The sequence below is a fragment of the Salvelinus sp. IW2-2015 genome, linkage group LG4q.2 (genome assembly GCF_002910315.2).
Source record: "Salvelinus sp. IW2-2015 linkage group LG4q.2, ASM291031v2, whole genome shotgun sequence".
Lineage (NCBI taxonomy): Eukaryota > Metazoa > Chordata > Actinopteri > Salmoniformes > Salmonidae > Salvelinus > Salvelinus sp. IW2-2015.
Window position 1 is genome coordinate 9,709,123 of NC_036843.1, and position 24,845 is coordinate 9,733,967.

At 41.2% G+C, this 24,845-nt stretch overlaps 2 protein-coding genes across 2 annotated transcripts in view; one reads left to right on the forward strand and one right to left on the reverse strand.

Annotated features, from left to right (window-relative positions):
* Window positions 1–24,845, forward strand: part of vash1 (vasohibin 1) — a 541,933-nt gene that overhangs the window by 402,499 nt on the left and 114,589 nt on the right. The gene's annotated exons all lie outside the window — the stretch shown is intronic.
* The window catches only part of LOC111962964 (latent-transforming growth factor beta-binding protein 2-like), a 153,371-nt gene that overhangs the window by 116,826 nt on the left and 11,700 nt on the right, over window positions 1–24,845 (reverse strand). Inside the window, 2 exon segments of the mRNA XM_070443285.1 lie at window positions 1,125–1,401; window positions 21,739–21,812. Coding sequence (XP_070299386.1) covers window positions 1,125–1,401; window positions 21,739–21,812 — 351 coding nt within the window.

Consider the following 24,845-nt stretch of genomic DNA (forward strand, 5'->3'; position numbering starts at 1 on the left):
CTTTTAATGGTGAAGAAGGAAAGTCATGCTAGGTTCTTTAGCTCTGGTTCTACACAGCATTAAGAATGAACCATTAAACATTTAACATATGGACCCGCTAATCTGCTATGATTCAACCCAATGACAAACACAAATCATAATGCATACAAGGATAAAGAACTTCTGTTTTGCACACGCCGTATGTCGTACATACACATCATATAGTATATTATTACACTTTCTTCTCACACTGTCCAGGTGACTGTTGTAGTAGTTAAACTCATGGGGGTGTGTACAGTACAGTGCCTTTCTCCTTCCTCTGCCTGCTCCTGTAAGACTAAGGCTGATTTTGAATAGATGCGAAATTATAATTTTGTCTTCTTACTGTAGAAATGAGGAGCTTAGAGGCATAACTCCTTTTTACATGAGCTTAAACCACAGCGTTTTTCTCCCCGAATAAACAGCAGACTCTACACTTGAGTCCAAGTTTGACTGTGAAACGAATTCCATGTTCAAATGAAGATGTATATCAGTGTGCCATGACACTGGGCCAAAAACATTTCATAAAGCCGCAGGGCTGCCATGCTCACATGTCAGACTGCCATCATAGATCAAAAGAAATGGCATCGGAGGTTTAAATCCTCTTCTGAACTCAGCGATTATATTACAAAAATCTCAGATGTCAGTGGTCTAGCTCCAGAAAATCAGTTTTGATTACACTTCAAAGGCCTACTGTACTCTTGGATTGGAAACCAAGAATATTTTACTGTCACCCCACTATTTAGTGTGTTACAGATCCAGAATGTATGCATCTCATCAAATACTGAAACTTCTGTAAGTCCAGTATTCCATATTCAGTGTCTACTGAGCTCCTACATTTCAGTTGAAGGCATTCAGTTTTACAACTGACTAGGTATCCCCCTTTCCTTTCCTTCCCTCTTAAAGTATGTTTAAAGCATAAAGCATGTTGAACACAAACAATCAAAAGATAATTTACATTTCTCTCCTTGTTCTGTTGGGAAAACACATAGTTCCTCTAGCTAAACAGAGATAAATTAGGTCAGTGTGTAAAGATCAGTGAGTAACCATTTTTAAATGTGTAAATACCCCAGCAGGAAGTGGGTACAGTGCAGCGGTGGACTTACACAGGTTGAAGAGGCTGTCTGGTGGTATCAGGTCTGATTGTCTGGGCCCTGGGGCTGGGGTTGTCTATGGCCTGCCTCTCTGTAGGTCTCCTCCTGGGCTGCTCTCTCTGGAAGGGGTTAGTGCCTGGCTGGATGCGCCTCAGGGACCCTCCGGTGTGGATGTACACCTGCTCTGGTGCTGCCTCCTCGCAGCGGGCCCCCTGGAACCCCGAGCGGCACACACATGTGTGGGGCCTACTGCAGGAGCCGCGGTTATGGCAGGGGGGCTGGCAGTCGGCTGCGGGGGGGGGGGAGATCATTAGTGGTGTCATGTTAGAACATGTGGTCTTTCACATAAAGGAGCAACTCCAGACATGGCCTACATTATCTCAGCACCGGCCCGGATTGACTTTAAGTGATTCAATCAAGGGGGCGATTAGTTGTGTGTCTCTGCCTTTGCTTTTCCTTATAGTACAGAGCCTGGAGGGAATGTCATGTTCAATTTCACCTGAGCCCATAACAGCCCTGTTTAGTCTAAATGTATGTGATCGCTTACATTTAACCCTTGTTCGATTTCTCCGATTTTTTTCTTCAGCTCCTTGGCGGTGCTTAATGCTACTGGCGTTCCAATGCTCAGCAGTTTTCCTAGAAATACCTTTCATTACTGATTCCAAATCGAATGTGTGTCATTGCCATTATAAAGACAAACAGCTTAAAAGGGTCATAAAAGAAGCACATTAAAAAATGAGTCTGACTGTAAATGCCTCACCTTTCATATATGGCATGGCTCGTGCTCGCAGATATTCCTATATTTGAAAAACAAACCAATCTGTTTTTCTTGTCTGGTCAAAGATTGATGTATAAACAATATTTATCAATTGTCTGAAAATACAGTGAGTGTTGAGGTAATTTCATGGTCATGGCAAAACAATCTGCACACGGCCAACCCTGGCCCCTCCCTGCACCTCACTCCAGCTACGTGAACACTATTCAAAGGCCTGTGGCATGCGATTCAAAGCAAACAACCACTCCATCTTGTGACACAAATGTATGTACTGGATGGCACTGCAGAATTTATGACATTGTCCTCAAACACTAAATCAGGTTGCTACTCTCTGGTGGCTAAAGCAAACAGCAGTGCTCCGTCAACAGTGGTGGAATGCTATTGACACAGATGCCGTGGACACTGACAGATCGCAGGCAGGAAGGCTTCCACTGTTTCTGGCACTGTGAAGAGAGCTGGTAGCTAAGGGCTGCATGGTCTACCTGCTGTAGGCTTCCTGTTATTGTTCAGACACAGGGACCAGTTTGTCTGATGTGAGAGGAGAATGGACCTCCTACGTGTCCTCTATGGCATGAGGAAGACTGAGTCCTTGGCTGCCACACCGAGGAACATAATTATTCTACTGTGTAGCTAACAGCTTGGCTTCAGTCTCTTGTTCTCTCGCTCTCTCTAATTGTATCCTAACAGTAGACGTAAAATTGCCAGCAATTTAGCACCACATGGTTTTGAATTCAGCACCACAACTTTCTTACGATATGATGTGTTCATTGAGAGAGTGTGCATTACAGTCAATCATTGCAACTTGATGGCAAAGGGGAACAAATGCAAAATTAAATAATAGTCCTTGACCAAATTCCTGTGGTTTATTGTTAAGTCTATTCTATTTAAACCCAACAAATTCGCTAGAGCATTTAGTTTTAACTGCTTTGGGGGGAAATATACCCTTGTCTGATGAAGTGTACACAGTCAGGGAAATGTGCTTGTGGAGTGTGGACTCGTATAACTTGGTATGTGATCAGAGTTTTCCAGTTTCCACCATGGGATAAAATAAGAATTGCCTAGTCTCTACTTGGCAGGGAGTTAAATATATCATCCACTAACTAGACTTGAGGCTGGCCTGGTGCCACAGCCTTGTTCAACCTCAAAGATTACAAGGGTTTGGGGAAGACTTTGAGGATCAAAGAGTCTGTTGACATTATGAGGGAGAGTTCAGTAAATGAGTGGCTCCCACTCCCCACCCCACCCATCCCAATCATTGACACCGTACCATCTAAATTGGAACAATTACATATACTCACTTATCAATTTGTGTAACTGGCCTAGAAAATGGCCTAATCAACAGGCTGTATGGTTGGTACATGTCAGAGTCTGTGTATGTGACCCTGAATATATGACCCTCTTCAGCTCTGTCGCCCAATAGCAGTCATTAAAGTGACACAATGTGGCACCAAACATGCGTTCCATTCATTCACAATGGACTTGGCTGGGCAGTGGGCACTGACCCTGGTCCTTTTGACTCTGACTAGAGCTCCACACAAGCCTGGCTGCTGCAGTGTCACTGTCTGTCTCCCTTCCCTGGGTCCGGCCTGCTGCATGGGGCTGGCCTGCCTGTCTGGCTGCCTGGCTGTTGAACACTTTGTCGCAGTAATTGCTGTCGTGCAGATTTGTCTTGCACATCATTAAAACTAATTGCCTCACATTCCGTCCATTTCACAAATATGTGGTTTAATTATTGCATTGGGGAATAATAAAATAGGAATTTTCTTTGAAACACTAATAGAAATGGGAAACATTCCTGGCAGGGTCATTGTTGTGCTTAATTATGACCGAGGCTGAGGACCAATCTTAAGAGACAGAATCCAGAGCCAGTCATCTGAAAAGTGCATAAACGTGGGCATTATTGGAACTTGTCATGCGATGGAAGCATACACTCCGAGTCTCCATGCAAGACTCTGTGCATTAATCACATTCATGAGCTTTACTTTGTGAACTCAGTTCAAACATCTCATATGGCCAATTCCACAGGAACAGAATGATGCTGACACTCGGGCTTTTCACTTTAAAAATGTATCTCAAACAAAACACAATGATTGCAAAGTTAAACAAACGATGCAACTCTATGCACAAGGACGACATTTAACAATATCCACAGAAAATGGGTACAAAAACACATACGTGAAGAACAGTTCAGATGCATAACAGAATGACCGTTTGTGCTGTTTGTGCCGTCATCCTGTCACCAAACGTTCCATCTGCAATGTTCAAGTAAGTGTGTTTGTGCAAAATGTTCTGTGTTAATTATTTGTCAGCATCATTCTGTTATCGTGGAATTGACCATAAACTACCATTCAAAAGTTTGGGGTCACTTAGAAATGTCCTTGTTTTTGAAAGAAAAGCACATTTATTTTTTGTCCATTAAAATAACATCAAATTGATCAGAAATATAGTGTAGACATTGTTAATGTTGTAAATGACTACTGTAGCTGGAAACGGCTAATTTTGAATGGAATATCTACATAGGCATACAGAGGCCTATTATCAGCAACCATCACTCCTGTTTTCCAATGGCACGATGTGTTAGCTAATCCAAGTTTATCATTTTAAAAGGCTAATTGATCATTAGAAAACCCTTTTGCAATTATGTTAGCACAGCTGAAAACTGTTGTTCTGATTAAAGAAGCAATAAAACTGGCCTTCTTTAGACTAGTTGAGTATCTGGAGCATCAGCATTTGTGGGTTCGATTACAGGCTCAAAATGGCCAGAAACAAATAACTTTCCTCTGAAACTCGTCAGTTTATTCTTGTTCTGAGAAATGAAGGCTATTCCATGCGAGAAATTGCCAAAAACTGAAGATCTCGTACAACGCTGTGTACTACTCCCTTCACAGAACAGCGCAAACTGGCTCTAACCAGAATAGAAAGAGGAGTGGGAGGCCCCGGTGCACAACTGAGCAAGAGGACAAGTACATTAGAGAAACAGACGCCTCACAAGTCCTCAACTGGAAGCTTCATTAAATAGTACCAGCAAAACACCAGTCTCAACATCGACAGTGAAGAGGCGACTCCGGGATGCTGGCCTTCTAGGCAGAGTTCCTCTGTCCAGTGTCTGTGTTCTTTTGCCCATCTTAATCTTTTATTGGCCAGTTTGAGATATGGCTTTTTCTTTGCAACTCTGCCTAGAAGGCAGAACATCAATTTTAAGTTATTTTAATGGGCCAAAAAATTTGCTTTTCTTTCAAAAACAAGGACATTTCTAAGTGACCCCAAACTTTTGAACGGTAGTGTACAGATAGTATTCAGACCCCTTAATTTTTCCCACATTTTGTTATGTTACAGCCTTATTCTAAAATGGATTAAAACAAATTGTTCCTTTTCTTGCCTTTTGGCAAACTCCAAGCGGGCTGTCATGTGCCTTTTACTGAGGAGTGACTTCCGTCTGGTCACTCTACCATAAAGGCCTGATTGGTGGAGTGCTGCAGAGATGGTTGTCCTTCCGGAAGGTTCTCCCATCTCCACAGAGGAGCTCTGGAGCTCTGTCAGAGTGACCATTGGGTTCTTGGTCACCTTCCTGACCAAGGCCCTTCTCTTCCGATTGCTCAGTTTGGCTGGGTGTCCAGCTCTAGGAAGAGTCTTGGTGGTTCCAAACTTCTTCCATTTAAGATTGATGGAGGCCACTGTGTTCTTGGGGACCTTCAATGCTGCAGACATTTTTTGGTACCCTTCCCCAGATCTGTGCCTTGACACAATCCTGTATCGGACAATTGTCTCTACGGACAATTCCTTCGACCTCATGGCTTGGTTTTTTCTCTGACATGCACTGTCAACTGTGGGACCTTATATAGACAGGTGTGTGCCTTTCCAAATCATGTCCAATCAATTTAATTTTACCACAGGTGGACTCCAATCAAGTTGTAGAAACATCTCAAAGATGATCAGTGGAAACAGGATGCACCTGAGCTCAGTTTCAAGTCTCAAAGCAAAGGGTCTGAATACTTATGTAAATAAGGTATTTCAGTTTTTTTATTTTAATACATTTGCAAAAATGTTTAAAAAAAATATGTTTTGCTTTGTGGTTATGGGGTATTGTGTGTAGATTGATGAGGAAAAAATGTGATTTAATCAATTTTAGAAACGTAACAAAATGTGGAAAAAGTCAAGAGGTCTGAATACTTCCCGAATGCACTGTATCTAGGGTCAATAACAGTATGCATGTGAAATTCTGTCCTTAAAACCAATCTCCAGTTGAAGTTATCTAAGGACAGTCTTCAGGAAGGGAGAATGGGAGAATGTCAGAGGGATAACAGTCCTGAACAAATCCACGACAGCTGAGGTCTACTCCATCCTCCCTGCTTTCCAAACAACATTCACTCTGTGGCCAAACTACACGATCAGTCATCCTTCAAAACAGACCATAAAACCCATTCTGAAAAAGCAGAGCATATTTGAATATATTGTACTGTATGAGTTTTTGATTGAATTAGTGATGAGCATACTAAATTGTGAATATTAAAATAAGCCAGGGCCTTAACTTGGGTAAATAGCATTCTTAGCTCCCACAGCACAGCAGGCCTGAGGGAAGCCTTTACTACAGTGGAAGGCAGCAGGCAGCAGCCCACATCCACTGTATGGGGCCGGGCTCTCGTTTCCAACAGAGTGGCTGTCTCCAGTCCATTACTATTCACTAGATATTTGCCCCCTCTCTCCACCTCAAAGTAATACAACCCATCAAACGTTTACAATCCTCTCATTCAGGACAAGCAATTTGAAACCAAATATTTGACATAACTCAAACACATACAAAATTGTCTCCATTTTCTTTCACAGGTCAACAATACTACTTCCGCAAACTTGATATTGGTGCTTTTGAAAATGATATCAATAATGAGAACGGAATCAGGATAATCTTGGGTACCCCTCTCTCTACGGTTGGAGGAGATGATGTGCCATTAAGAGATTTAGAGCCAGTGAGCCGTTCTACAGATTAGGATTCAGGCACTCTTTGAACAAGAGAACAAAAATAACTAAAGATCTCACCACCAAGGGCCCTTTCAAACATAACTAGAACACTGGAAGAGGGGGTGGGGATAATCATTTTTGTGTTTTGAGTTGGATTTTCAAAATATATGGAAATGTATGGAAGAATGTCTGTTCAAAGTTAAGAATGGAAACATGCTAAACTCTGGAACACTAAGCCATGTGTGTGATATCAGAGAGAAACCATAACACGTGGCCCTAACTTTACCACACACTCTCACCTTCTCCATTACAACAAAAAACCTGCTCCCAGGAGGTTTTATTAAACCCCATTTTCATCACTATCCAACATTGGACAAAATTAGGAAAATACTATTGTCTTCTGTTAGTGAACGGATGTCTTTAAAGCTAGTTAAACGGTAGGCAAAGCTCTGAAGGGTGAAATCATGTCTAAAATGTTTTCTACCAAATAAGTAACATGGCAGAATTGTGGTACACTGGTATTTCAGCACCCCTGATCTTGATCAGAGTATTTATGTTATTCAATGGCACAGGTTATATTGTTTTCAAAAGTGAGCATTTGCACATTTCAGTACAATCAATCAATCTCCCTAAGAGATTGTCACTGTCCATTGCCCAATATATATAATCCCTGTCACCCTCCCTGTCACCATCTACCATCTAGAAGCCTATTCATTACCAGCAGTAGAAGTGAGGGAGCTCAGCTCAGGACTGACTGATGACTGGTCCTTTGTGGTAGTTCTGTGGTACTTTCTGGTAAAGCCTTATGGGATAACATTTCACAAAATGGAGGTGCCCCTTTGATTTCTTTTCACTTTTTCTGTCACAGTGCGGTTTTTCAACCTAATACAGTAGTCTGGGCTTTCACTCCCTCTCCACTCAAGTTGGCGTGGGGATTTAGGTAACCTGAGGCTGACCCATGACATTGTGTACATTACTTTTAGCCATGCTATACTGTATCTCTCCACCTACAGGCTCCCTCCTTCAGCCTTTAATGAGCAATCTTCTGGGAGGATATCTGGGGGTATGTGCCCACTACTGTATGTGTAATTTAGACTCCATTCTCCAGGGGATAACATCACAACAGTTTCCATATGGCCATAAAGCTATTGGGTACAGAGAGGTGGGGAGTTTACTGTTTGGTGTTGTAGTGTATGTAACCACGTCAATCAAGCAAAGTCTTGCAAAGTTCTCTACAGTCTCTCTGTTAAGAGATCTCTGACAGATCCACTCTCTCCTTGCATCACGACACCAGTTACATCACGCTTAAAGAAACCGAAACAGTCAAATGTCATTGAACAACGTATTAGACCCGTCAGACAACCCATGGCTAGAGCAGAGTAGCAGCGTTCTACTTCCCTCTCTAGTGGCCCTATATCAACAGGGGCTCGCCAACCAAAACCAACGCGTAAACAGAAAAACAAACCTTTCACCTCTTCATCCACAGCCAATGCAGTAACTCATTCTAGCTATGTTGTGGTCCATGGTAGCAATTAGAAAAACATGTGGCCAGAGGAGTCCCAAACAGAACCTGATTGCCACCTCCAGACAGACAACAGCTGGTGAGGAGAAGGGAGGCCTCCTGATTTGGGGAATGTCCATCCCAGTGTGTGGGTAATGATAGGGCTCTGTGAACATGGTGTGTGTATTGATTACAGGATCTGTCTAATAGCCTATAAAACCATCCAGACTGCCAGGGAGAGTTATGCCCCTGAACGGTGAACTGTGTAACCCCCTGCTAATCCGCAGTGCGCCTGTAAAGCAGGGACGGCCTGTCTGTGTAGCAATTACTTCACCCCTGACTGAACAACGTCACCAGAGAGGCCAGTGGTTTAAATAACTTCCAGTGGTCCTGTAAAGAAACAAGCCACGTTTCTAGGCAGATTTGATCCTTATCAGCGTGCCCTATATACATGAACTGTTTATGCCTAATTCACTTTTCTTTCAAAGAGATTTCAGGCTAAACTCTATGCGTGTGTGATGCTAGATGACAATACATGGCAAAGACATTTTCAATAGTACTGTATATTGGCTCATAATGTCCTTCAAGCCTGATATTTAACTCTTCCATACAGCTAATGCATTTAGCAGTGTATGCTCTTCAAACAATTGAATGGAACATAAAAATATTTTCTCCCAATGAAAATGACAGGTGACTTGGCTGACAAGCAGATTTGGTATGAATAAGGATGAGCAACTGGCCCACAGCCATGGAGGCAATGGAACACTGTCAGATTCAATGATAGGCTTGAATATACAGTGGTTGAATGCAAAGACAGTCTTCACACTAAATCATGAACAGTGTTTGGGCTGTAGCAATGCATGCCCAATGCATCTGGAACAAAATAAAATAAATATTCAAAAAAGCACCAGTACCACAAGCCAAAATAATTTCCCAAAATGCTCACACATGTATTTCCTTGATGCTTTACTTTACCAGCTGGTGGAAACGTGTTTATGTGAGAGGAAAGCATATTACAGGTGGACTCTGTTTTACAACAAGGTATAGTCAACCTGAACTCACTCCCCTTGAGTTGACAGGGCCCCAAATGAGAGCTTCAGTAGGATGGTACATAGGCCCATGTTATCAGAGGTGTCATACTGTATACCCTGAAAAATCTGAGGGGGCAAAAAGTATGCGAGGATGGCTGGGGGGTGGAAATCAAGAGCCATAATCATTATGCTTAATTCTATGTCTATTTTTCTTCATATATAAGCATACCTCTTGAGCTGTCTGTACCCTCCTGACTGGTGTTTCTCTATTTAAAGAAACAAAATATGCTTCTCTGCGTCTCTGCCAAAATCTGGATAAAATATTGAAAGGAATGTGAGTCTTATTCAGTATATTTAGTTATTGCTTGCTTTTCTAAAGTCTCCCAACCTTACCAGCAGGCATGGTTAGACAAGCTAGCTACTCCAACTTGATTGATAACCTGCAATGGCTTCTTAGCTTGGTAGCTAGATATGAGGTTTGGTGATTGGGAACCTATCTGGGCTAGCTAAAGCCAACTTCATAAAAATGCTAAGTGGCTAGTCATGTTCATTATTATTTTTTAAACAGAATCTGAGGGGGCATGTGCCCCTGTGCCCCCTATGGGCATGACACCTCTGTAGGTTATGTTATGTAGGATGAGGTAACTACAAAGTACGTAATTCTGATTTTGGGCAGCACAGCTTGAAACAAAACATACATCATTCCTAACGGTGTCTCCAAATCTGTCCGCACTGGAAGACTTTACTCTATCCCTAACAGCCGTGAGGATATGATGGAATTAAAGAAACATTCTACATGCAGGACATTTTTGTTTGGAAAAGGAGAGAAATAGCGAGGAAGGAGGGAATGAAAGAGAGAGAGGCAGACTTTCTGCATGAAGAGTTATTTTAGGTTTGGATGGGGCCCTGAGCAGCACAGCAGGCCAAAGAAAGCTGGAAGGAAATCAAAAGGAAACTCCTTTCTACCGCATTTCACTCTGTCAATCACTGGCTGTTTAAAAGGTTGAACACAACTTTATTTCTCTTCAACAATGATGCACCTTTCATCTGCCCTCTCAAAGACAGCTAAGGATTTAAACCAAGAGCCATTATTTCATGGATGATTATACTTATTGCATGTTCAAATACATTCCATGTACCATTTGGTCTTCACTACAATATGTGCAGCAAGTATGAATTCAACTGCAGAAGACATCGATAAGTCTTTGTGCCATGGCACTGAGTAAACTCACTGTGTTGGGGTGAGATGGTCAGCGAGACACAGTATGCACTGTGGGGAGTCTCCCCTCCTGTGAGAGGCATTCTGCATTCAGTCCTAAATTCAGTTTGTGTTCAGCAGACCATGTCATTAATCCAATTAACAAAGAGACCATGTCAGGAGGAGAAGCCATCGCAACCCTAATGACACTGATGCATAGTGACCCGGGAGGTATGAATGCAAAGGGCTAGCCCTCTCTCTATGGCCGGTGGAAGTCCGTCTTATGATCATGACGTGCCAAACTCAGTGTGTAAACACCTGTTGGTCAGGATTTAAATGGCAACTTTGATATGTGAGGATTAAACCTTCTAACCAACCAAAAATAAACACTACTAACAGCAGATCTGAATGGTCAGTTGACTCAGATCAACTTTGTGTGATACTGTAGCCCAGATAATGTTCACTGCGAGATGCCTGCTGTGAATCTTACTTTGAATATCACAGTCCATAGATTAGAGTGAGATATCTAAGTGAAGCACCAGTAGAACAAGAGAGAGACTATTTTCATCTATAAAATACTGGAGTCCAATTCTGGTACAGTAGCGACAGTCAATAAGTAAAGTAAAAGTGCTGCCACCTAATAAGGTGACCTTTTACTTCCTCATTTGATTCAGTTTGGCCTGCTGGAGGTTTTGCTATTTTGGAAACATGTTTCTGTGGCTATTTACGATACAAATCAGAGGAATTCCAGTAATTCAATGTTCAGTTTCCCTTTTTTTGGCAATAATTGGTCATCAAGGTGGACTGCATTCCCACTACTTATCATTCCTGGCTCATTTCATGAATGACTGGTTTGCTGGTGAAGTGTTCATTCATTCTTTGGTTTAAAACAGGGTATTGTGATTGTGAATGAATATTGGCCAATATTCAGAAAGTATTCAGACCCCTTGACTTATTCCACATTTTGTTGTGTTACAGTCTGAATTCAAAATTGATTAAATATATATTTTTGTTCTCACCCATCTACACACAATACCCCAGAATGACAAAGTGAAAACATGTTAAGAATCTTTTGTAAATTTATTGAAAATGAAATACAGAAATCCAAATTACATAAGTATTCACACCCCTGAGTAAATACTTTGTAGAAGCACTTTTTGCAGTGATTACAGCTTTGAGTCATCTTTGGTATATCTGTATCAGCTTTGCACATCTGGATTTGGGGATTTTCTCCAATTCTTAATTTAGATGGAAAGCGGCGGGAAACAACAATCTTCAAGTCTTTCCACAGATTTTCAATGGGATTCAAGTCTGGACTTTAACTGGGCCACTCAAGGACTTTCACATTCTTGTTCTGAAGCCATTCCAGAATTGCTTTAGCTGTATGCTTGGGGTCATTATACTGTTGGAACGTAAAGTCTTTGCCCCAGTCTAAGGTCGTTTGCGGGAGGTTCTCATCAAGCATTTGCCTGTATTTGGCTCCATTCATTGTCCCCTCTATTCTTACCAGTCACCCAGTCCCTGCCGCTGAAAAGCATCCCCATAGCATGATGCTGCCACCACCATTCTTCATGGTAGGAATAATGTTAGAGCTGTGCCTGGTTTCCTCCAGACATATTTCTTCAATTTCCCAATGATGGAGAACACTGTGCTTTGGAAACTTTCAACACTCTAGAAATTGTTTTATACACTTCCCCAGATATATGCTTCATCACAATCTACAGACAGTTCCTTGGACTTCATGGTATAGTTTCTGCTCTAACTTGCACTGTCAACTGTAGGACCTTATAGACAGGTGTTTCATTCTAAATCATGTCCAAACAATTGAATTGGCTACAGCTTGACTCCAATTTAATTTATTAAACGTAACCTTTATTTAACTAGGCAAGTCAGTTGAGAACAAATTCTTATTTATAATGACTGCCTACTCCGGCCAAACCCGGACGAAGCTGGGCCAATTGTGCGCCGCCCTATGGGACTCCCAATCACGGCCGGATGTGATACAGCCTGGATCCGAACCAGGGACTGTAGTGGTGCCTCTTGCACTGAGATGCAGTGCCTTAGACCACTGCACCAATCAAGTTGTAGTGACATCTCAAGGATGATCGAAGTAAATTGGAAGCACCTGAGCTCAATTTGGAGTGTCATAGCAAATGGGTGTGAATACTTACAGAATCAGTCAAAAGTTTGGACAAACCTACTAAAGGTTTTTTCTTTATTTTTACTATTTTCTACAATGTAGAATAATAGTGAAGACATCAACAATATTAAATAACACATGGAATCATGTAGTAACCAAAAAAGTGAAAACAAATCTAAATATATTTTATATTTGAGATTCTTCAAAATAGCCACCCTTGGCCTTGATGACAGCTTTGCACACTCTTGGCATTCTCTCAACCAGCCTAATGAGGAATGCTTTTCCAACAGTCTTGAAGAAGTTCCCACATATGCTGAGCACTTGTTGGCTGCTTTTCCTTCACTCTGCGGTCCAACTCATCCCAAGCCATCTCAATTGGGTTGAGGTCAGGTGATTGTGGAGGCCAGGTCATCTGATGCAGCACTCCATCACTCTCCTTGGTCAAATAGCCCTTACACAGCCTGGAGGTGTGTTTGGGGTCATTGTCCTGTTGAAAAACAAATGAGAGTCCCACTAACCGCAAACCAGATGGGATGGCGTATCGCTGCAGAATGCTGTGGTAGCCATGCTGGTTAAGTGACAGTGTTACCAGCAAAAGCACCCCCCACACCATCACACCTCCTCCTCCATGCTTCACGGTGAGAACCACACATGCGGAGATGATCCTTTCACCTACTTCGCGTCTCACAAAGACACGGTGGTTGGAACCCAAAATCTCAAATTTGGACTCATCAGACCAAAGGACAGATTTCCACTGGTCTAATGTCCATTGCTCGTGTTTCTTGCCCCAAGCAAGTCTCTTCTTCTTATTGGTGTCCTTTAGTAGTGGTTTCTTTGCACTAATTCAATCATGAAGGCCTGATTCATACAGTCTCCTCTGAACAGTTGATGTTGAGATATGTCTGTTACTTGAACTCTTTGAAACATTTATTTGGGCTGCAATCTGAGATGCAGTTAACTCTAATGAACTTATCCTCTGCAGCAGAGGTAACTCTGGGCCGTCTTTTCCTGTGGCGGTCCTCATAAGAGCCAGTTTCATCATAGCGCTTTATGGTTTTTGCGACTGCACTTGTTCTTCAAATGATGGACTGTTGTTTCTCTTTGCTTATTTGAGCTGTTCTTGCCATAATATGGACTTGGTCTTTTACCAAATAGGGCTATCTTCTGTATACCACCCCTACCTTGTCACAACACAACTGATTGGCTCAAACGCATTAAGAAGGAAAGAATTACACAAATTAACAAGGCACACATGTTATTTGAAATGTATTCCAGGTTACTAATTCATGAAGCTGGTTGAGAGAATGCCAAAAGTGTACAAAGCTGTCATCAAGGCAAAGGGTGGCTACTTTGAAGAATCTCAAATATAAAATATATTTTGATTTGTTTAACACTTTTTTGGTTACTGCATGATTCCATATGTGTTATTTCATAGTTTTGATGTCTTCACTATTATTCTACAACCTGACATGAGTAGGTGTGTCCAAACATTTGACTGGTACTGTATGTAAATTAGATTTCTGTATTTAATTTTCATAACATGTTTTCACTTTGTCATTATGGGATAGTATGTGTAGAAAGGTGTGAAAAATATTTTTGAATTCAGGCTGTAACACAACAACATGTGGAATAAGTAAAGGGGTATGAATACTTTTGAAGACACCGTACATGTATAAGTTCATTTAATTATAATTTCTAAACCTGGTTCTGGCAAAAGGAGGAATCCGCAGGTCTTTTTTATCATGGAATAAATTTGTGGAGGAGTGTGGGGGGCTTTACAGTAAAACACATTGGAAGATGAAAAGTACATTTAGAAGTGTGTGTGTGTCTTGACAGCAGCAGGTTGTGCAGACATGTCCACATGCAGCCTAGCCTGCCTGCCTGTCTGTCTGTCTGTCTTATCAGCCCGGCTGGGGTACATCTGGCCTTCCGGTTGCTCTTGATCTCTGGAACTGAGGCTTTTTTGGTCAACAGATGTGAATCTGGCAAATTTACTAAAGAGATGACCCCCAAACCAGATGCACCCTTTTGGATCCGTGGGGCATAGTTATGCTAAATGCTGCTTGTAAATAAATATGAAGGTAAACTGGGAATCTTCTATAGCCATTGGCCACAGTTACACCTGGCTTCACTTTATGGCTTTGGCCAACCTAAGCAGAAATAACCACAGAACTATGTGTCTTATGACAACCATCAATAAAACCAGTGGTTGGATCAGACAACACTGACAAACACGGACTTAAAAGCCTGATCAGAATTTATATACATAACAATAACATAAGACATTTTCTCAACATTGAACAATGTATTATTTTTAATGATGATACTTCAAAGAACATTTACTAAGGGGACTTTCAAGCAAAAATAATTACAAATTATTGCTCAGTATTCTATTACATAACAGCAAACTCTTTTAGACGGATGTTACTTACTAAACAACACAAAACAGAAAAAACAACTGTGTTTACCATCCATCTTCTACAACAACAAGGCAGAATCTGAGCCAAGAGCAAACCTTAGGCCAAACCCACAACAGGACACCCAGATAGCACATAACGTTCTGAGAACCAAATGTTTCTCAGAGCTTGGTGAGACCATAGTTGTCCTATGGTTATTTTGTATACAACCTTCCCACAACTTTCTGTGAATGGTGCAGGATAGTTACTTGGCTTTGGAACATTCTCAGCACATTTAAGAAACATCCTCATTTAAGGAACTTAGTAAAAAAACTTAATTTTCTTAGTTTTTCATTCATTTAACAGAACATTTCCTAAAAGTTCAAACATGGTTACATTTAATTTCAATTTTGGTAATGTTCTAGGAATGTTCTCCAACAGGTTTGACATTGGGAATGTTTTCAAATATTTCAGAGAATGTTAAGAAACAACGTTCTTCTGTGGGAATTTCAGCACTTCAGTATAATGTTTCCTACTGTTTTCTTCATGGTTATATTTAACGTCATGTTCTCAAATTGTTCTGAGAACGTTAAGAAAACTTTCTATAAAAAAATCACAAGAAAACTTGAGTAATGTTCAGAAAACGTTCTAAGACTGTTATTTAAAAACATACATTTCGTTCTCAGAACGTGAAGAAAAGTTTCCATAAAAACCACAATAAAACTTTAGTAATGTTCAGAGAACCTAAGATTGTTATTTAAAAACATATACAGTACAGTGCATTCGGAAAGTAGTCAAGCCCCTTGACTTTTTCCACATCTCATGACGACAAAGTGAAAACAGGTTTTTTGAAATGTTGGCAAATGTATTAAAATTAAAAACAGAAATACCTTATTTACATAAATATTCAGACCCTTTTCTATGAGACACAAAATTGAGCTCAGGTGCATCCTGTTTCCATTGATCATCCTTGAGATGTTTCTACAACTTGATTAGAGTCCACCCGTGGTAAATTCAATTGATTGGACATGATTTGGAAAGGCACACACCTGTCTATATAAGGTCCCACAGTTGACAGTGCATGTCTGAGAAAAAACCAAGCCATGAGGTTGAAGGAATTGTCCGTAGAGCTCCGAGACAGGATTGTGTCAAGGCACAGATCTGGGGAAGGGTACGAAACAATTTCTGCAGCATTGAAGGTCCACAAGAACTCAGTAGCCTCCATCATTCTTAAATGGAAGAAGTTTGGAACCACCAAGACTCTTCCTAGAGCTGGACACCCAGCCAAACTGAGCAATCGGAAGAGAAGGGCCTTGGTCAGGGAGATGACCAAGAACCCGATGGTCACTCTGACAGAGCTCCAGAGTTCCTCTGTGGAGATGGGAGAACCTTCCAGAAGGACAACCATCTCTGCAGCACTCCACCAATCAGGCTTTTATGGTAGAGTGGCCAGATGGAAGTTACTCCTCAGTAAAAGGCACATGACAGCCCGCACAAGATTCTCTGGTCTGATGAAACCAAGATTGAACCCTTTGCCCTGAATGCCAAGCGTCACGTCTGGAAGACGCCATCCCTACTGTGAAGCATGGTGGTGGCAGCATCATGCTGTGCGGATATTTTCAGCGGCAGGGACTGGGAGACTAGTCAGGATCGAGGGAAAGATGAACGGAACAAAGTACAGAGTGATCCTTGATGAAAACCTGCACCAGAGTGCTGGTTCACCTTCCAACAGGATAACAACCCTAAGCACACAGCCAAGACAACACAGGAGTGGCTTCGGGACAAGCCTCTGAATGTCCTGAGCCCAGGCTTGAACCCAATCTAACATCTCTGGAGAGACCTGAAAAAGCTGTGCAGTGACGCTCCCCATCCAACCTGACAGAGCTTGAGAGGATCTGCAGAGAAGAATGGGGGAAACTCCCCAAATATAGGTGTGCCACGCTTGTAGCGTCATACCCAAGAAGATTTGAGGCTGTAATCGCTACCAAAGGACTGATTAAAGGGTCTGGATACCTATGTAAATGTGATATTTCATTTATTATTTACTTAGCAAAAATGTCTAAACCTATTTTTGCTTTGTCATTATGGAGTATTGTGTGCAGATTGATGAGGGGGAAAAAACAATTTAATCCATTTTAGAATAAGACTGTAATTAACAAAATGTGGAAAAAGTCAAGGGGTCTGAATACTTTCCGAGTGCACTGTACATTGCATTCTCAGCATCAACAAAACAAGATAAAGGATAGAGAACGTTAAGTGTTTTCAGGTATGTTGGCCGCGCCCACTAATTGGCCACACGTGATCTTAATGAGTGCTTGTTTCCTTTGAAATGGGGTCTGTTTGAATAGACTTAAATGAACAGCTTTGTATGCGTAAAAAACATGGCATGCTATCTCCATCCAATTCCATGGGTAGAGAAAAGAAGATTATGTTTAAATCTCACTGATGCCATGTCACAATAAAAAAGAAATGTGTTTGCATGATTAATGCCTAAGGAAATTAATTTACATGTGTCCTATCTGTGCTTGGAGTTCAAAAAAGTTTACCCAAAATGAGATTGAAGTGTTATTAAAAGTCTTATTGTAACATTTAGTGAAAGTTTTAAGTAAGTTATTATAAAACCTCCAAATAGCCTATAATATCCGTTCTCAGAGCGTTAATAAATACTCCCAGGACAACATTCAAGAAACCAGAGTAAAACGTTCTCAAAACCTCCCTGCAAACTAAAAATGAATGTTCCCAGTACAGGCAAAATTTTCATTTTCATTCTGAGAACACTTGAAAAAGTTGAACTTATGGCTTCGTTCCCAGAACCAATGGGAAACCAAAAATGTACTTTCCCACAACTTCCAAGGAACCAAATATGCTAGCTGGGCAAGAACTCTGAAAACCTCTTAAAACCATATCTTGATTCCATACCAGACCAGACACACAAAGACCCAGACATTTCTATAAACATAGCATTTACAAATCCTTGTAGGCATTCTCACTGGACAACTGTCAAACCAATTCCTGCCATATATTTGCTGTGACATCAACCTGATTCAACAAGGACGTGTTGTTGAGAAACCATAACTCAAGACACCAAATCCGCTCTCCCGGTTGAAACTTACGACCGACAGTTTTAATATTAGACATTACTTCAATTCCGTCACATATAATTTCCTAGATGTGGCTCAGTGAGGATATGTTTTTACATATTGCCCAGTTGACAGGTTTGTTCCTTTTCTTTCCCCCACTGTGAACATGTTTTTTCATGCGGCCGCCCCCCACTAGTTATACCCAGTTAGGGTCTGCAGTAACACACTCAGAGAATGTGATAGTCTGAGTTAGTGGGGGGTTTCCACCACCACGGTGGAGGTCTCCATAAGGGAGCTCCCAGGGCAGGCTGGCTGGGGGGCTTGTTTTGGCACCAGGCCAGGGCCCGGCCTGGGGTCGTGATGTGGAGTTCACTACACAGCTGATGGTTCCCTACCCTCCAGCCACACCTGGGTGAGGGCCAAACTCCTAACAGAGACCAGATGGTGGTGGGATGGAGACCTTGCCTTCTTAGATGGTCTACTGTGTTTAACATGACTGGTTTAGAAGGGACATGTTACTTTCTGGCAGGTGAAAAATATTTACCCATCTGATTTGGGTAACTCCTGCTTCATCCTAAGTAATTTACACCTCTGTAAGTGTGCCTTTAGCTGGGACTTGAAAAAAAGGAGGCTGAACCAGCGGTAGTAATTAGGAGGCTGGCTAATGAGCTAATGAGGAGGTGACTTTATGTACTGATGGGCAAACAACTACAGCTTTTGTATCGTGCGACACTTTGTCAGTGTGTGTTTGTGTGCTGCTGTCTAGTTGCTGTGGGAACTGTTTTAGCCCAGAAATGCAGGTTGTGAGTGTGGGTTTCACATTCTGTGCTTGTAAAGCGTAAAGATAACTCTTTCTAGAACAGCATCTCCTATAACCTGTTATTTCAGTCTGCAACATGATGACAGGCAAAAATAAAAGGAGAAACATTCTCAAAATGTTTTGATAGGCTGTAGGAAGGTTTTGATAATATTTGTAACCAGGAGCTGCCGAGCTAACACTTAAAGTCATGTTCTCAAATTGTTCCAAGAACGTTAAGAAGTAAAGTTCTTCTGTGTGAATTTCAGTACTTCAGTATAACGTTTCCTACAGGTTTCATCATAGTTTTATTTAAAGTAATGTTCTCAAATTGTTCTGAGAACGTTATAAAAACTTTCCATAAAAACCACAAAAAAAGTTTAGTAACATTCAGAGAACATTTTAAGAATTTACTTAAAAACATACATTATGATCTCAGAACATTAAGAAAACTTTCCATAAAAAGCACAAGAAAACTTTAGTAACGTTCAGAGAATGTTCTAAGAATGTTATTAAAAACATATATTTTGTTCTCAGCATCAACAAAACTCTATATCCTCTATCTTGTGTGTTCAGGGTCATGTTCAGTTGTCAAACATTCCTGAACGTTGCAGATAGAAATGCAATGAATAGAGCCGATGTGATTCCTTATTCTACATATCAGAGAGGTATTTTTGATCTACATACACTATTTCTATCTGAATGTTCCAAAACGTTCAACCCTGCTGAATGTGCCCAAGGTGTGTTGGCCACGCCCACTAATTGGCCACACCTGATCTTAACCCTTTACAGTCTACGCCCTGTCTAAGCCGGGGGAGGGGGGTTCTACTAAGCTATGACTGACTTTTTTTAAGAAGGTCATACCAAGGATCATTTAGCTATTTGATTTTGAATTTTAATACCACTTGAAGTATAAAAAAATATATACATAAAATGTATGACAATTTTAATTTGGCCTTACTGCTATTAGCCCATACAAACGCATTGAATAACAGATTCACTACATGGAACAACAGGTAGTCCCCCTCAAAAAATCTAAAGGAAGTTTGTTTTGAAGTGTCTGTCCTATATCTGAGAGATATAAAAAAAGTTCAGTTTATAAACTTGGCAAAAAAAGAAGCGTCCTCTCACTGTCAACTGCATTTATTTTCAGCAAACTTAGCATGTGTAAATATTTGTATGAACATAAGATTCAACAACTGAGACATAAACTGAACAAGTTCCACAGACATGTGACTAACAGAAATGGAATAATGTGTCCCTGAACAAGGGGGGGAGGGGGTCAAAATCAAAAGTAACAGTATCTGGTGTGGCCACCAGCTGCATTAAGTACTGCAGTGCATCTCCTCCTCATGGACTGCACCAGATTTGCCAGTTCTTGCTGTGAGATGTTACCCCACTCTTCCACCAAGGCACCTGCAAGTTCCCGGACATTTCTGGGGGGAATGGCCCAAGCCCTCACCCTCTGATCCAACAGGTCCCAGTGTAATGCTAATTTCTTCGGCGATAAACGCGAATCCGACCATCACCTCTGGTGAGACAAAACCGCGACTAAATGTGTTCACGTGATTAATTCCTAGGGAACTTAATTACCATGTGTCCTATCTGTGCTTGGAGTTTGTTTTTTTAATGTAAAAAAATAAGCTAGTAGTGTTATTAAAAGTCTTATTGAAACGTTCAGTGAAAGTTTTTTCCCAAAAACTCAAAATAACGTATAATTTCCGTTCTCAGTGCATTATTAAAACCTCCCAGGAAAACTTTCAAGGAACCAAAGTAAAACATTATCAGAACCTCCCTTCAACCGATAAATAAACATTCCCAGACAGGCATAATTTTCACTTCTGTTCTCAGTACGTTTAAAAAGCTTTTAGTTTAACCGGTCAGGAAACGTATGGCTTCGTTCCCAGAACCAATGGGAAACCAAAAACGTATGTTCCCAAAACTTTGAAGGAACAAAATGTGCTAGCTGGGTGGTTAGTAGGTCACAATTCTCTCTTAAAAGGAGAGATTGTTTAAGGCTCCTGCCCCCCACTAGAAAACATTCAGAACACTTTACAACCCACAGAACAGTAAAAAGGCAAAAAAAACTTGCCAAATGTCAAGAATGTTACAATGAAAAGCATGGTAACACTTGAAAGCTGTTAAAATTCTGCAAAAATTGCGTTTTAAAAAGTGCCCAATTATTCACTCACCCCCAGTATCTGCCATTGAGTTTTTAATTATATGGCAGTTAAGATATCCAATATTGCTGTGGTCAAATAAAAAAAGTGCAGTTACACCCATTATTAAGGGCTTGTGTCAAACAGAGCGAGCCAAGTGCTAAGCACGGGTAATTTCCATGTTAGAATTTTACATGAAAGAGCATGCTAATCTACATTAATAACATGACCATGGAGGTAATAATGACACACCGGAACACTTCCTATAGGGCAACAAGATGCAGCCGCGGAACGTTTTTTGTCGGAGCGAATGGTCAAATTGACCCACACCTAAGCCCAAAAAGAGATTGTTTAAATTTCGAAAGCAATCATTTCATATCATGATTTCATTGAGACAAGATCACGTCTATTTTTTTATTTGTGGGAATATTTGGGAACAGACTTTGGGGGCCCAAAGTGGCCGACCCCTGCTATTGGGTAACACAATATGCTTAAACTATTGAGAAGGACGGTTAAGAGACAGTCATGCCAAAGGATAGAAATTATCATTGATCATTGTTTACCTAAGGCATATGGTCAAAGACGAATACTTACGCTTTATGCAGCGGTTGGTCCCAGAAGCCACAGCCCATCCAGAGCAGCACTGGTGACCTCCACATACATTAGGCCTGCAGAGAAAGAGAGGGAGAGAAATGGGATATGTAATACTGTATGGGGATATGTAATACTCAGCCTCCAGTATCTATGCTGCAATAGTCTATGTGCCAGGGGGCTAGGGTCAGTCTGTCCTATCTGGTGAAATGTTTCTGTTTTATTTGGTGGCCTATGTGAACTTAAGGATGCTCGCTCCAATTCTCCCATCTCTCTCGGAGGACCTGAACCCTAGGACCATGCCTTAGGACTACCTGGCCTGATGACTCCTGGCTGTCTCTAGCCCACCTTGTTGTGCTGCTGCTCCAGTTTCAACTGTTCTGCCTGCGGCTATGGAACCCTGACCTGTTTATCAGATGGACATGCTACCCTCTCTCTCTCTCTCTCTCTCTCTCTCTCTCTCTCTCTCTCTCTCTCTCTCTCTCTAAGCCAACTGAAATGTACTCCTGAGGTGCTGACCTTTTGCACCCTCAACAACCACTGTGAATATTATCTGACCCTGTTGGTCATTTATGAACGTTTCAATATCTTGAAGAACGATATGGCCTTAATGGTCATGTACTCTTATAATCTTCACCCGGCACAGCCAGAAGAGGACTGGACACCCCTCAGAGTCTGGTTCCTCTCTAGGTTTCTTCCTAGGTTCCTGCCTTTCTAGGGAGTTTTTCCTAGCCACAGTGCTTCTACATCTGCATTGCTTGCTCTTTGGGGTTTTAGGTTGGGTTTCTGTATAAGCACTTTGTGACATCTGCTGATGTAAAAAGGGCTGTATAAATACATTTGATTTGATTTGTACGTAATACTTAAATGGACTGGCATGTAGAAAGTACAGTACCCCACAATTCATAAGGGGAATAATGTTTTGAGTGTTCATGGTCTCAAACCTTAACATTTCTATCTGAGATTTAATTCTGACCCCATTATAGTCTCATATCCCTTAATGTGGTTGGCCTATTGAAGGAGCACCTTAGAGATTCAGAAATAATTGCATTTTATTCAATAACATTTGCAGGCAAAGCATGAAACTCTATCTGTGAGTGTAGAGCCACACACCCCTCTCTCTGTGCTGCATGGAGTCCAGAGGGAAAACAAATAGGCTAGTGGTTATCTGAGCCTGGGAGGGAACAGGAGAAACACATGAAAAGCACCCTTTGCTCACATAAATCTCCAGGAAAATGAAAGATGACAAGTTTCAAACTGTAATAACTAGATTCTTTACATATTTTACTCCGCAAAAACAGCGCTGGCCAATTTTTACAGCGAGATGCATGAAAAGGCACCACACCACAAGAGCAACTCCAGGGCAAATTCAAACCACAAACAAGAGTTCTGGCATAAATTGACTTCCCATCTTCTTTCCATAAGATATTAATGGCAATGAGTTGAGTGAATGTATGTATGGCTTATGCAGATACAGTACGATATCTGTTCTGGGTCAGGAGATGACTAGTAAACTGTTAAAGGGTAAACACAGGATGACAGTAGTACTGTCTGCCTTCTGTCAACACCACCTGGTCAGACAACTGGGGTGTATTCACTAGGAACCAGATCCAAATGGAAGTAAACGGAATGAAATGGGGAGGGACCTACCAGAATTTGTCTAATAGAAACTCTTGTTTCCGCTGCAAAACGGTTAAGACTAACAATTACATCCGTTTTTCTTTTTTTTGTGGTTTGAGAGTTCTTTAGATGGATGGATTACTCTCTATGTAGAAAAACACTGGATGGAGACCAATGACTCTTTTGCAGATTTAGGGCGTGTTCCTATTGTTAGACGTTGCTGATGCCTGACAGATCTTACAATGCCTGGATAGGTATTTTAAGAATCAGTTAACCACATCATATGCTATAGCAATTTGTCAGTCGATGACACAGTCGATGACGTGCCACGCAACCATTGGTTGTTGCGTCGCTTTGCCTTAGCTGTGAAACGCTAAGGCAAACTGACCATATTCACAACCATGCATCAACTCAACTACTTCCTGATCTCTTCTGACAACTAACAAACATCTGACCAATCAGACTAGAGCAAAGTAGTTGCTAGGTAGTTAATCAATTACCTTTACAATTGCAAACAGCTGATTCACCATATTTTAACTACACAACAGTGACTTAGAAAACAATAATATCTCCCATAAATTATGAATATGAACCATACAAAATAGACCCGCAGGTCTTTGGGGATGTTGATGCCTATAGGGATCCTTCCTGATAGCATCATGAAGAGTACAGTAGCATGGTAAAAGTTTTCAAGTTCTACATAACAAAACCATTCATAAAAGCTCTATAAATATCAATGATGTCATATTTGCACTCATAATGACCCATTTTATGCAGCCAGGTTGAGCAATTTTCCGAGCAAGTTGGAGCAGTCATGGGTCTTCCTGACAGACTGAGCTCGAGAGGACATGACAGGTACACCGTATGGAACTCCCTATCCCAGAGGGCTAACCACAAACCAGGGAGTGAGTAAGGAGACAGTGGGAATTCCGAGAGGAAATGTGTCATGCAAGCACACGCTCTCTAACGACAAGCAGATAATTCATTTCAAGCTAATGAAAGAGAAAGAGGTGAAAAATCGTGAAATACACAAGGTATGCCTCTGATGATTTATGGCACCTTTACTGTTACGATCCCTTAAAGGGGCAGGTATTTTCACTCTATAAGGTTTAAATAATACTGTGAAATTGTGAAAATTATGATAATGCCCTTTTAGTGTTTGAGCTATTTGAAAAGAAACACCTGGAATTGCAGCATATTTTGGTGGGTTGGAGTTTTGGCCTGCCTGGCAACATCACTAGGCAGTATAAGTTAATAGACCAATGACAAAGAAGAGTTTCAAACCTATCTGCCAATAATAACTCGTTTTCAGGTTACATATCCCTCCATTAGGCTCCTCCAATTAGGTCCCTCACTCAGACCACTCCCAGACAGTCCCATCAAAATTCTTGTTTTGTCACGCCCTGACCATAGAGAGCCTTTTTATTCTCTATTTTGGTTAGGTCGGGGTGTGACTAGGGTGGGTAATCTAGGTTGTTTTATTTCTATGT